This window comes from Crocuta crocuta, unplaced genomic scaffold, assembly GCF_008692635.1.
Source record: "Crocuta crocuta isolate KB4526 unplaced genomic scaffold, BGI_CrCroc_1.0 scaffold154, whole genome shotgun sequence".
Classification (NCBI taxonomy): domain Eukaryota; kingdom Metazoa; phylum Chordata; class Mammalia; order Carnivora; family Hyaenidae; genus Crocuta; species Crocuta crocuta.
Window position 1 is genome coordinate 3,062,344 of NW_027530545.1, and position 15,430 is coordinate 3,077,773.

A 15,430-nucleotide genomic window follows, 5' to 3' on the forward strand; every position below is an offset into this window, starting at 1 on the left:
GGAATATGTTAAGCCATGTTGTGTATGTATGTATGTGTACATACACACACACACACACATCTACGCATACACATCTCCCCCCATATTAATCTAAACACTTCAGATAAATTGAAGCACAATTTGTTATTTCTAATGAAAGGATTTTGAGTAGTAAAAGAGTGTTAAGACTTTGAGAAATACAAATCATTTACTCAGTAACAACACTTAGCAGATAACAGGAACATACTGCACATATTCATTTCCCATTCAGCCTGAATAAAGTAGTTTCACTACACAATGCTTTCCTAAGATAAGCTGTTCTATGGCCAGAGAAAATAGCATTTTAAATAGCCTATCTTTCTAAAATTGAAGCGACCTTCTAAACAGGTATTTAGAAAGTAAGTGGGAACAATTAAGCCTAATTGTTATGAAAACAAAAACTAACACCACAATCATAGAACACTTAAATAGGAAAATTATGAAACTATATATATAAAAAATTATACACATATACACTTTATCAAAATACCTTTTTTCTATTTTGGTAACTAAAATTTTGAGATTAAAAACAAAGTAGTTCAAGCACTTCTAAATATAAAAATTTCAGATTTATATTTATTAAAAAAATTGTATCAGTTCTGTTTGGAGTAACTATATATACACAAAGACAAATATTGAAACTGTGGGAACAGAAATAGTGAACAATTTCAAATTTCTTAATATTTTAATGGTTTAAGTAACTTACTGTTTTTCAGTCATTTTTTGCTAAAATAGGTTTATTTAATTTAAACTCAGATCTTAATGTTGTTTTTGTTTTTTGGGTTTTTTTTCTTTTTTTTAAAAGACAAATTATTTATTTAAAATGGTAGGTATTAGGTTTGCACCAACTAAAAAATAACATTTACATTTGTCTAGATGTAACAATTTTAAAAACATACAAATTCAATATGTAGTAGGAAAATATATAAAAAAAAAACACAACACATAAGGAACTATATACCCCATTAAAAAATATAAATGCACCCTTCTACTGATTATATGACTACTGAAAACTAAATATTCTGATTTAAAAGTAGCTTCTATAAAATGTCAAAGTAGTAGGCATTGTTTGCTTTCCTCATTTAATGAATAAATAAGAAATATTTCTACTTCAGTTAAACAGTACTACTAGTATTTCTTAGCAAAAATGTAGTATTATAGATAGCAAAGTAAGCATTGCCCTGTATTCAAGTTTTCATATTTTATCTCCATTAAAATGTTTTCTATAATTTAGGACAACACACACAAAAGTAAAAAGATGAGGTAAACATCTTACACTTTTAAGAAATTACTTGAATCTTAATACTCAGATATTCTCAATGCCTAGCTCTAGAATGTTTATGAAGGTCCTCCATTAAAAAAAAAAAAAAAAAAAAAAGATGGTCCTCCATAATGTCGATGATATGACACGTATCTGAACCCGATAATGAACAGCAGGTTTCTTGGTCTTCTGAGTAGGCAAATGATGTTCTTCCCTGTTATTACAAAGCAATCATGACTAAGTTTTGCCAAAAATATTGCTTCAGTGTAGGTTTACATGAGGCACCAAGCTACAGTAAGAGCAGCTACAATGCCATTCAAAATTGCCATGCTATAGCCCATGTGGAAAGAATGTCCAGTCAGTTTCCTAGGGGGAAAGAAAAAAACGAAAAAAGGAAAATGTAATTTGGAATAACAGAAATACCATCAGTTTTTACTGAAATGCTTACAATGTAAAAATGTTTCCCTAATATTTTACACAGTAATATACATGTTAAAAAAGAATATTAGACATTTGTAGGATTAACAGAGTAACCTTAAGTTTTCTGCCAAAAACTCTCCTGTTTATGAAATACAGTTTTTCAGTTTCATTACTTAGAGCAAAATGTTCGGTTTAATCCCTTAGACTTCTTTACTGTGCTTCACAGTCACTGAGTGTATTGTAACTTAATCTAGGGTTAAATCGTGTTACATTACAAACATGCTCTTTCATTAATTAGCACTGTTTCCCTGTTCTCTTGTTCAGAACTAAAAATACATATTATTTCAGGTATTCGTCCTGTTTGTTCCATTTTTGGATTACATGAAGAAATTCTACTCTTTGTAAGCAGTAAAAACAGCACTTTTCCATAGGTGAGTCATAAATCAGATTATATCTTTTATAGACATTTCAGTTTTCAATAGGTCACTTAATTGACGTGGACTTCAATGAGTTCCTAAATATCAGCAAAGACACGTCTCTTCTTTTATGATTACTCAGTGCCAACTTGCTTACATGCACAGATTTCCCAACATTTCATTCTCTATTTTACAGTAATTTTACTTATTTTACTACATTTTCTTTAAGATTCCTTCCATTAACTATTGCAATAATACTCTTTGCTTATCCTCATAAAGATGAGACATGCTAAAAAGAATAGAAGCTAATGTCCAATTGGTGTCAGAGGCAGAAGAGCTTTTCCTCAGTGGAGCAATCCAAATTGAGGACATATAGGGAGGTGTGCTGGCAGGAAAGAGAGCCCAAAGTCATTAGCAGTAAGAGCTCTGGACTGAGGATTACCATGCCTATTCCTTGCCTCCTTTCCTAAGGACAGGTCAAAGACAGAGAGAGGTCCTTGGATCTGAATTAACATTTGAAGAATTCCAGTCCGACAAGATCTGAGGTAGGGAGTACAGAACACTCTCCAAAGAACACCACCTTTGCATTCATCTGAGACTACAGAAGGCCCTGCTTCCTGACAGCCTCTGTTATTACTATTTATACTTTCCACTCAACCTTACCTACCTTGGAACTAGTTTAAGATGATTCTCATGTGACATTAAGGGTTAGTCTACTTAGCTGCATTAACCTCTATACTGTAAAATGAAACAGATACTCTAGATGCTTTACTCTTAAAAATATTCTCTCAAATACATATTGATTAGTGAACAGAAAGTTAATCATAAAATTGAACTATCAGCATTGCCATTCATTATTTAAAAAGTACTAATGACCCAGGAACATTTAAATTCATACTAACAAAATGAAGTTAATCGTGGAACAGAATTTTAGGAATTAATTGTTCTCTTTTACTAGTTTTTGACCCTGTATTCCTGTAAAAATAGAAAAGCCTCTGAAGTACAGTTTACCAAACTTTAGGAAATTAGGAAAACTACAATGCTGGTATAACTGAATTTTACTGAGCTATATATGCTCAAATGTTCAGTGACCCTTACAGAAGAGGCAAAGAAAGGGATTTTAATGGCAATGAAGAAATGCCCCAGAGCAGATTATCAGTCTACCATCTCAAATGTACCATATCCCCACTAGAACATGGTAGCAATTGTCACACATATACTGCTAGGCAAGAGACTTAAAACCTCTGAGTAATCACTTGCTTTGAAACTCCTTTTCAGAATACTCACCATGATTTTCTTCTCTCTGGAAAGAAAGACAACCCCTGCCCGCAGGTTTCCTCTCCTACGACTTATTTGTGAAGTTCTGTAAAACACTGACGGTATCTTGGTTGCCCTTTGTCAACATCTTTCATCTAGCTTTTGTAAAGGGCAAGTTTTGAACTGAAAAATTCGGTCTAAGTATGGTGCCTATTTTATTCAATTTCTATATATGCATGTTACTTTTTAAACTATATACACACCGTGAAGTGCAAATAATGCCTGGCATGAGTACAGATCAATGAATCTTTATCATGTTATACCTCATGTACCAACCAACCAGACCAAATATAAAACATTTCTAGTATCACAGAAAGCTTATTTGTTCCTCTTCCTTCCCCCGAATCCCGAGATAACCACTCCAACCGTTAAAACGATGTCTGGTTTCACCTGTTCCACCTTACATGCCCTCATATAACATGCTTTCTTCTCTGTCTAGATTCTTTCACTCAATATTGTGTCTGTGAGATTCATCCATATGGTTGTATGTAACATTAGCATGTGTTCTTTTGTACTGTAGTTTAGTATCCCGCTGTATAAAAACAACAAAATTTATCCAATGGATACAATCCATTCTACTACACAGCATTTGGATTGTTTCCAATGAGGCTCCTATATGTAGGGATACTACGAACATGCTACATATATTTAGTGGGTATGAGACATGTGCACTCATTTCTCCTGGGTATATCCTAGGAATGGAATTGCTGGGTTATAAGGTGGATGTAAATTTGGCTTTAGTAAAAAGATGAGACATTTTCCCAAAGTAGCTGACTACTGTACACTTCTACCAGCAATGTCTGAGAGTTTCAGTTGCTCCACACTGTTACCAACATTTAGTATTATCATTGTTTTACACTTTCATGGGTCTGCAGATTATGTTGTGGTTTGATTATTTTTCTCATGATGAATATATTTATTACACATTCAAATATAGTCTTTTTTGAAGTCCCTATTTATCTTTTTGTTCATTTTTCTATTGGTTTATATAGTCCTTTGTCAATAATATGTCATAAATATCTTCTCCTGTTTATGGCTTGTCTTTTCACTCTTTAGTAAAATCCACAGATGAAGAAGTTCTTAATTTAAANAGTCCTTTTTTTTTAAATTATGGCCTTTTCAATAAATCTTTGACTATGGTTATGAAAATAAACTATTTTTAGAGATGCTTTATTGTTCTCCCTTTGACATTTTGGTCTATAATTCATCTCAAATTAATTTTTGTATGAGGTATAAGGTAGTGGCCAAATGCTCATGTCATACCATATGGAAATCCAATGGTTTCAGCACAATTTATTGAAAAGACCATTTTTCCCCCTCATTAAATTCCCATGGTGCCTTTGTCATAAGTCACATAATCATCTATGTGTGGGTGTTTTTAAGTTTTCTATTCTATTCTTTGGGTCTACTTGTTTATCCCTGATAAAATCAACAATTTTCCTATACAGCAGCCATTAACGAATTAAAAAAAAAAATACTATGCTATACACCTAAAACTAATATAACACTGTGTGTTATACTAAATGGTATTAAAATAAAAACTCACAAAGCCAAAAAAAAAATTTATGCTAAAATATCCTTATATTGAAGACTACAAAATCTTAGAAACACAACAGTAATGCGCAAAACTCATTATGATGAAATTCCTCAATTTTCCTTTCCAACTGCCTTTTTTCTGCAGAGATGGAATAAGTTCATCCCAAAATTTATATGGAAATAAGAGACCCCAAATTGCCAAAACAATACTGAAAAAGAACAAAGCTGGAGAACTCACACTTCCCAGTTTCAAAACTTAAAGTTACAGTAATCAAATGGCATGGTACTAGCATAAGGATAAACATATAGACAAATGGAATAGGATTAAAAAGTCCAGAAATAAACCCATAGATCTACAGTCAGTTAAATTTCAACAAGGGTATCAAAGACCACTTAGGAGGAAAAGAATAGTCTTTTCAACAAATGGTGCTGGGACAACCGGATGCAAAAGAATGAATTTGATCCTTTAACTCATACACTATACAAAAATTACCTCAAAATGGAGATGAAATAATTAAAACTCTTAAAAGGAAGCAAAGCCATAGGTTTTTGCAACCTTGAATTAAGCAATGGTTTCTTAGATAAGCAAATGAAGAAAAAATGAACTGAACTTATTAAAAACTTCTCTGCTTCAAAGGACATTATCATGAAAGTAAAAAGACGACCCAATGCAGAGAAGAAAATATTTCCAAATCATGTTTTGTTTTGTTTTTTAGAGAGACAGAGAGCAAGCAAGTAGGGGAAGGGGAGAGAGGGAGGGGAGAGGGAGAGGGGGAGAGAGAGAGAGAGAAAGAGAGAAAGAAAGAAAGACAGAAAGAAAAGAGAATTTCATGTAGGCTCCATGCCCAGCACAGAGCCCAATGTGGGGCTCAATCTCATAACTGTGAGATCATGACTTGAGCCAAAATCAAGAGTCAGATGCCTAATCAACTAAGCCACCCAGGTGCCCCTTGCAAATCACATACCTAATAAGGATCTACTATCTAAGATATAAATAAATTCTTAGGACTAAAAAAAAAAAATCTAATTTTAAAAAGGGCAAAGCATTTGAATAGAGAGTTCTGCAAAGAAGATATACATTGGCCAACAAGCACATGAAAGGATGCTAGATATTATTAGTCAATATAGAAATACAAACCGAAACCACAATGAGTGAATACTTCATTCACACTAAGATGGTTATAACATAAAATGAAAGAAAACAACAAGTATTGGTGAGGATGGAGAAATCAGAGATCTCACACATTGCTGGTACAAACATAAAATGGTATAGCTACTATAGAAGAGTCTGATAGTCCCTCAAAAAGTTGAGCTATCATATGACCCAGCAATTCCATTCCAGGTATATACTCAAGAGCTGAAAACATGTTTTCACACAAAAACTTGCACCTGAAAGTTCACAGAAGCATTGTTTATAAGAGCTAAAAAGTGGAAACAAAGCAAATGTCCATCAACTGATAAACAAAATGTAGCATATCCATACAATGGAATGTAATACAGCCATAAAAAGGAAAGTACTAATACACGCTATAGCACGGATGAACTTTAAAACCAGTATGCTAAATAAGACATTAAAGACCACATTCTGGACTTGTATGATTCCATTTACATGAAATGCCCAGACAGGCAAATCTATAAACAAAAACTAGACTAAGGGTTTTTAGGGTCCAGAGGAGGGGATTATAGAGGAGTAACTGATAATAAGTAAGGGGTTTTCATTTTCGAGTGATGGAAATATTCTGGAATTAGACAGTGATAATGATTGTATAAGATAAAGGATATACTAAAAGTCACTGAGTTATATACTTTAAAATGGTGAGTTTTATGTTATATGAATTACATTGCCGTTAAAAATAAAACTTTATTCAAAGACATTAAAAGAGTATCTGAATGAAGAGAAATATCTACCATAATCTGGGAATACTCAACATCATAAACATATCAATTACCTTGAAAAGAAACCATAAATTCAATGAAATCTCAGGAGGAGCTCAAAAGAATTCCTTTGGTGGGAAACTGACACTTTAATACTAAGTTTATCTGACACAGTAAAGGTGCAAAAGGAGTAAAGAAAAATTCTGGGAAATCAGAAAAGTTATAACATAACATAGTAACAAAGTAGTTTAAAAAGAAGGAAATAGAATCAGAAATAAAAAGACACTGGAATAGACTTTAGCATCCAAAAACAGATCTATGTTTGTAAGAATAAGTATATATGGGCTGGGGGAAGAAGTGAGTAAACATATGCACGGAGATTTTACATTTAACCAATACACATTTTTAAGACCCTAGATGAAACAAAACTGACAATTATTTCAACTTCTTTCTTCCTTATTCCTAATCATGGTTTTTCATTTATCAGTGTAGGAGAAATCAAGATTTGGCTTATTAACACTTTAAAAGAGCTCTTGTTATATTTACATTTACATGGACTAAAAAGAACTGGTGATTTCAGGCAGTTCCCTTCAGTTCTTTGGTTTTATTTTGTGATTCCCACAAGTTCTATGAATATTAAGAAAAAACAGTAAGACTAAGGTCATATTTTTAGGTTAAAAGGGGGAAATGCCTACCATTTCAGCGTTTGTAGATTCTTGATAGGCTCACTGTCAGTGTGAGGCTCAAGCAGTACTAGAAGTCTACAACAAATGCTTTCTTACTGTTTTAAGTCATTCATGACTTTTTATTTTCATAATCTGAAGCAGTCACACACTGGTAGGCAAATGGTAATAAAATATAGGGGTGGGAGTGGGGGGTTTGGGAAGGTTGGGTTGAGTATATACAATTTTTGCTCATTAGTTCTTCTATAATTTCATGAAGGGAAAGGTAAGGAAAAAGGAAAGATCACATTTCAGAAGAATAATAAGCTTGATCAAGGATAGCACTTTCCGGGGGCACTTGGCTGACCCAGTTGGTGGAACAGGTGACTCTTGATCTCAGGGATGTGAGTTCAAGCCCCACAATGGGTATAGAGATTACTTACAAATTTTAAAAAATATTTTAAAAAGGGGCAGCCCTTTCCTCTATTGCATATTATAGTATATCAAAATATTATATAATAAAGTATATTATGGGAAACTTGATCAGATATAAAATAAAAAAGCTTCTATCCAGAATAAGTAAAACATCAGAATTATTTAATATCATTATTGTCAAATCCACAAAGGTGGGTATCAAGCTGATTTGACTTTGTCATGCCACATGGATTTCTAATTTGGACTATATTACTGAATAGGTGGAAAACATACACACACACACACCCGCCCCACCCCACCCCCAGAGCAAAAACAAATCCTATCGTCTCATAGCACTATATAGTAGAAATGTTTAATTTTGAAAACCTTCCATTTTATTTCAATATTACAAGGTCTCTGTAATAGGCTTAAAGAACTTTTGAAAACAACATGACTGTTTTTTAGAGATTTGCTGCAATTATTATTTCAAATATGAATGTGACCAAGAAAATGAATTCAAGGTGAAATTACTTTTAAGCTACTCATACTGTCTTCATATACCTAAACATACTACACCAGATTAATTTTCCTAAAATACTCCCTTGTTCAAAATGCTTTTGTGTCAACTGTATATAAAATATAAATGAGTAGAGCAAACAATATAGTTAACAAGGTCAAGTTTTCTTAACAATATGAATTTTGACCCAAGCTTTCAGAGTGGCATGGACCAATAGACAAAAGAGGTACCACTGTAAAGGAAAAAGGACAGAACCAGGAAAAGTGAACTCACACTTATGATTTCATATTTAGGGGCACCTGGGTGGCTCAGTCGGTTAAGTGTCTGACTTCGGCTCGGGTCATGATCTCACAGTTTGTGGGTTTGAGCTCCGCTTCAGGCTCTGTGCTGCCAGCTAGCTCAGAGCCTGGAGCCTGCTTCAGATTCTGTGTCTCCCTCTCTCTCTCTGACCCTCCCCTGTTCACGCTGTCTGTCTCTCTATCAGAAATAAGTAAAAACATTAAAAAAAAAAAAAGATTTCATATTTATCAGGTGAACGGCTGGACCAGATTAACTTAAGGTCCCTTCCATTTCTAAATTTCTATAACTATTCAAAGTAACTGGGACAAGGTAAAAACATTTTAAAGAGATTACATAGGCTTTTTTTCTACCTATTAAAATAGGTTAATGATCAACATTACCTGTACTTCCAACTAGAACTATGAGGCAGGGAGTAGTACTACATAAATATTTTAGTTCCAAAGAGTCAATCAATGAGACCCAAACTATAATGAAAATTAACAGATGACATCTCTAACATAAGAAATAAAAAGAACTGGCCATGTGTAGCAACATGGATGGACCTTGAGGGTGTTATGCTGAGCAAAATNGAGAAGCTCTAAAAAAAAAAAAGAAATAAAAAGAACTTTAAAATTTAAAAACAAGTAGAAAAATAGAACTTAAAGACAAAACCAGAATGTTTCTTAAAAGGAATGTTAGAATTACTAAATGTGCATTTTATTATGTTAGGATAAAATTCTACTGCAACAAATTTCTAAAATCAAAATGGAAATAAGAAATATCATTCAATAATAATAAAATATATTAGAAAAATACGGTTATAAAGATAAACTCATTATAATAGAACTACGTCCATATCCTAAAAGATTAGTTATATAAAAGATACTATTGAGGCACCTGGGTGGCTCAGTCGGTTAAGCATCTGACTTCGACTCAGGTCATGATCTCACGGTTCGTGGGTTTGAGCCCTGCATTGGGCTCTGTGCTGACTGCCAGCTCAGAGCCTGGAGGCTGTTTCAGATTCTGTATTTCCCTCTCTCTCTGACCCTACCCTGCTCATGCTGTTTTCTATCTCTCTCAGAAATAAATAAAACATTAAAAAAAATTAAAAAATAAAAAGATACTATTTGGTTCTGGTTCTTAAGAATTCCTTTGCAGTAATAAAGAATCCTGCAATGATGTACTTTTTTGGTTCCTTTTAGGTTTAAGCATTTGAGCTCTGTAGTTAAAGATGTATTTGAATGCCAGCTTTGTCATTTAGAAGGGGTATAAAGGTAGAAAAACTGACTTAACACTCAATTCCCTAACATGGAAATAAAAATAGAATCTTCCCTTATACAGCTAAGAATCAGGTCTCTGGCACATAGCAAATAATCAATAAATGTTAACCACTATAAAGTATAAAAAAGAAAGCTAGTGACAGATGAGATTTTTAAGAATTCTTTACATTCTATTTCCTCCTTCCCGTTAAGCAAAACACCTTACAACTAGACCCATCCCAAAGCCAAAACAAAGAAATAAAAAATAAAATTATACAAACAGACTCAGGAGGTGGCTAGAAAAAAGAAACTGAAGAATTATGGGCTTGTGTATGTATATGTGTATTTCTGCTTGGTATTATCTTCTTCCTACAAATTCATAATCACTTTCCTTTATAATTCACTAGAGAACTTAGACTTCCAATATTTATATCAAGATTTTGTAGTCTGGAAATGTACTTTCTAGTAGTATATTTACATTGGTATTTAATAGTAACTTATAAAATGAATAAAGTATACAAGAATTATATTTTGATTATTTATATTTTAAATGAATGGAATACATATAAAACCTAAGATTCAAATGAATTCAATGATTCTGGCAATTAAAGGAAACCACAAATTAAGGTACTGAATAAGCTACTGCCAAAATTCAAGTAAACTGTCTTTGTTCATTTAAGAGAGAGACCAACAGATTCAAGCAGGTCTTTTTCCTTTTAAACATATTTTTAAATTTATTTTTGAGAGAGAGAAGAGACACAGTGCAAGCAAGAGGGGTAGAGAGAAAGAGAGATAGAGAGGGAGACACAGAATCCAAAGCAGGCTCCAGGCTCTGAGCTGTCAGCACAGAGCCTGACATGGGGCGCGAACTAACGAACCATGAGATCATAACTTGAGCCAAAGTTGGACACTTAACAGACTGAGCCACCCAGGTACCCCAAGGAGGTCTCTTTTGTTTCATGTCATTGACTGGTTTTACTCCAGCACTGATGGACTCTGAATTGAATCTCTATACTACATACCAGACTACTCTCTTTTGAAATCTTCATTCCTATGTCATATTAATTCCAATATTTATTTTCCCTCATATATATTTCCACATTTAAGACACACTTTTATGGGGCAGCTGGGCGGCTCAGTCAGTTAAGTGTTCAACTTTGGCTCAGGTCATGAACTAGCAGTTACTGAGTTTGAACCCTGCCTCGGGCACTGTGCTGACAGCTCAAAGCCTGGAGCCTGCTTCAGATTCTGTGTCTCCCTCTTTCTCTGTTCCTCCTCCACTCACATTCTTTCTCTGTCTCTCAAAAATAAAGATTAAAAAATATTTTTTTAAAGACACACTTTTATGACACAACTCCTCCCATTTGAAACAGTAATTTCACTGCTAATTGATTTTGATCTAAGCAGAAAACTCTCTGTGCTTGCCAGACAAGATGTTATATTAAAGGCCTACAGTAAGAACCAACTGAGGGCTCCTGAGTGCCTCAGTCGGTAAGTGCCCAACTCTTGATTTTGGTTAAAGTTATGATCTCTCAATTTGTGAGTTAAAGCTTCTGCAACAGGCTCCATGCTAACAGTGTAGAGATTGCTTGGGATTCTCTCTCTCAAAAAAGAAAAAGAAAAAGAAAAAGAAACAACTGGCTATTTGTTTCTATATCTGACTAGCTTAGCTGGAGACAGGATGAGCTAGGTTGTACTAATTTATCCCCATTTCACATATCTGAGCCATCTTTTATTTTCATTCTATCCTTAGAAAAGAAATCTCCAATTCCCAAAGATTGCTAAGCTATGTGATCTTTGGTTGGAATAACTGTCAGTTCTTTATCTGGAATCAAAAGTTCTTAGCCAAACCTAAAATATAAAAGAAACTAAGTAAACAATATTTCAATTACTTGCATTTTTTTTTAAATGTTTCTTTCAGAAACACAAAATGATACAACTTCCTTTGTATTCTTTGTTCTAAGAATTACTTATTAGAAATTGCTGGAGAGAATAAAATTGTGTGTATTCCAACTAACTTTACCAATGGTATTTAGGACCGAAGTGTGAGAATTTCAAAGACAGCTTCCCTCCCTTAGGAAATGCTGTCTCTCTCATAAAGGAAAAAACAACATACATTCACCCCTTACTTTATACTCTAAAGTTTATAATTTTTTCAATTCTCTATTTTTTTACTTCACAAAAATTACATAATGAATTATCTGTATCAGGCATTACATATGAGAGATACAGAAATTAGCAAGAATCAATACTTTCCTCAATATTGCCTTCAAAGGCCAGTCTAATGACACAGTGTCCTCAGTGTTAAAAGTTTTACAGACAGCATTACTGGAACAGAAAGGAACCATCGGCTTGTAGAACAGGAGAGATTTTAAAGAAGAGTTAATACCTGATCTAAAACAGTATGAGGGGGGCGCCTGGTTGGCTCAGTCAGTTAAGAGTCCAATTTTGGCTCAGGTCATGATCTCGTGGTTCATGAGGATGAGTCCTACATCGGGCTCTGTGCTGACAGCTCAGAGCTTGGAGCCTGTTTCAGATTCTTTGTCTCCCTCTCTCTCTGTCACTCCCCTGCTCACACTTTGTGTCTCTCTCTCAAAAATAAATACACATTAAAAAAACCTTTTTTTTAAACTGAGTATGAGGAAATTAAGAGTTCTTTTTTTAAAAAAATGTTTACTTATTTTGAGAGAGAGAAAGAGCACATGTTTCAGCTGGAGGGAGAAAGAGAGGAGAGAGAGAATCTCAAGCAGGCTCTAAGCTATCAGTGTATAGCCCAATGCACGGGGCTCGATCCCACAAACTGTGAGATCATGACCTGAGCTGAAATCAAGAACTGGACGCTTAACCCACTGAGCCATCCAGGCATCCCAAGGAGGTTAAGAATTCTAAAGAAATAGCAACACGTATAGAAGCAAGAGGCAATGGAGACTGCATTAATGGTTTGGTATGGTTAGGGTGAAGGACCTAGAAAGTCAACTCTTTCAAGTGGAATTTAACCATGGCTCTACTAGTTTATAAAACTATTTTAACCTACCTGAAAATCTAATTCTTCATCTTTAAAATGAGATTAACAATTCCTCTCTTTAGTATTTCTGTCAAGACTGAGATTAACAATACTTGTTGCAGTACCTAGCATTTGTTGAGCACGCACATAATAAACTCCAGCCTTTATTTTGTGCCCTCGACTGGTGAGAGTTACTAAGTGAAGGAAGACCTGAAGGCAATGCCAGTTTCTCACTTGAGTTATTGGCTAGATAAAGTATCGCTCGCCATGATATAGAACCCAAGAGAAGAAACAGGATGGCGAGCAGTGGAGAATAATGAAGTCAATTTTAGATACACTGAAGTGAAAACACCTGCAGGACACTGAAGTAAAAATTCCCAGCAAGCAAGAGAAAATATAAATCAAAACCAAAGGAGAGGTTTCCCAGGAAAGAGGCTCAAGATAGTCCAGATAGACTTGAAAGTCTTCAGCCAATTAGTAGTAGATGAAAAAAAGTGATTCCACAATTGAGTCGTAGTGATCAGAAAGCTAGAAAGAAAAACAGGAGGTAGGGGTGTCACAGAAATTAAGAAAGAAAAGCATTCTGAAGAGGAAGCATAAGCCATTTCAAATAACAGATTGAAAAATGAACATTAAAGTTTGTAATTAGGAGGACTGCAGTCAATTCACTGAGAAAAAAATTTAGTATAGGCATGACTACAAGACACCCACAGTCACTGTGCATACAGGGCTTACTTACCCCTTCTCTAGTCTTCCAAGATGCTTAGATGTGGAGAAGATAACTGGACACGAGGATTTTTTTTCTCTAACATAGGAGAAACTTGAATGTTTTAGAAATACTCTAACAAGAAGACTAGATACAAAAAGGAAGGTTGAAATATATGAAAAAAGGTCTTGCAGGGGTCGGCAGCGTATGTGATCTAGAGGAAAGGAAGTAAAATTAAGTTTGGGCAGGTAGAACATTTCACTCACTGAGAGTGGGTAGGATAATGGGTATGTATGTAAAGTTTATAATCATGAGAGAGGAATGAAAGAAGCATGAAGTTCATTCATAATGAACTTTCAGTGACTTGACATGGAACTCACTGAAGAGTGTGATATGATATAGATTTGGAATCACCACGGCAGGGGTGGGGGTAGGAAATGGATTCATGGATGGATGGACAGACAATGCTAGCTGAGATTCTAGTTCCTACTACGAGGGCTGTTAACTCTAGTTACTCAGATCTTAGTTTGGATGATTCAGCTAAGCCTCATTATCCTCTTTGTATGGAACACCACAAGCCTTAGCCTATTTTAAAATAAAGTTGAGGTCTTTTGCTATTTTAACATTTCACTAGCACTGCTCCAGGCTCTCTCTCCCACTTGATCTTTCTTTTGACCTCTAGAACTTTGCAATCTTATAGGACAGGCAGTTCAAACTTTTTTCTTTACACAAGGCCTAGTAAAAGGAAGCTAGTTTTTCCTACAGTTCATAACAACTGAAAATACAAAATCTGATTATTTACCTTGGCTTTCCTATTTTAAAGTTTCAATTAAAATTATTTTCCTTGTCACTAAATTATGTCTCCTGCTCCATTCTTAACCCTGAAAAACATTTCTCAGACTTGGCAAGGAAGTCACTTTGGAGTCAAGATCTAAAAGGAAAAGTGAAATAAATACAATGGTTGTTTTACTTTTTTTTTTTTCTAATTTTAAATATCTTCATGGTAAACTTTCCTGCTTATTCAAATAGGCAGCCTTTAGTTGGACTTTCATTACTACTTTAGTGAGTCAGTTTTACAAAGATTTTTTGAAAAAAGGAAGTAAAGGACCCCATGTTTTACTGCCAATTTATTTTGCCAAGAACTGTGTTTGAAAACCATTACGATTTAGGGGCACCTGGGTGGCTTAGTTGGTTGAGCATCCAACTTTGGTTCAGGTTATAATCTCACAGTTTGTGAGTTCGAGCCCCACATCAGGCTTTCTGCTGTCAGAAAAGAGCCCACTTCAGATCCTCTGTCCCCCATGCTCTCTGCCCTTCTGCTCTGCACATGCACTCTCTCACTCTCGCTCTCTCAAAAATAAACATAAAGAAAAAAAAAACCATTACCACCTAATATCAGCATTATTTCATGAAAGAAATAATATCTATAAATATAAAAAGAGGAGAAAATGTCAAAATAAATAAAAATTACCAAAAAAAAATAGAACTGGCAGCCGACAGCAGGGCAAGTCTGACAATCGGCTTGAAAAATCTCAGTTAAGAAAAGAAATGCTCTGGGACCATGAATGCTTTTTCACCTAATATATCTGTTGCTTTAACCAATAAACTTACATTCATTGCCTATGAAGACCCGTATCATTGTTTTTATCCCATTTTAGAGAGGAGGAAATTAAAGCTTAGAAACACTAATTGACTTGCTCACAAGTTCTTCTGCTAGTATATGATGTAGCCTGGATATGGAAGCTA

At 34.4% G+C, this 15,430-nt stretch overlaps 1 protein-coding gene across 1 annotated transcript in view; it reads right to left on the minus strand.

Annotated features, from left to right (window-relative positions):
* Positions 1-572: 572 nt before the first annotated feature.
* ARL6IP6 (ARF like GTPase 6 interacting protein 6) overlaps positions 573-15,430 on the minus strand; it is a 36,579-nt gene continuing 21,721 nt past the window's right edge. The window contains exon 4 of the mRNA XM_077767766.1: positions 573-1,645. Coding sequence (XP_077623892.1) covers positions 1,552-1,645 — 94 coding nt within the window. The 3' untranslated portion in view covers positions 573-1,551. The remainder of the gene's footprint in view (positions 1,646-15,430) is intronic.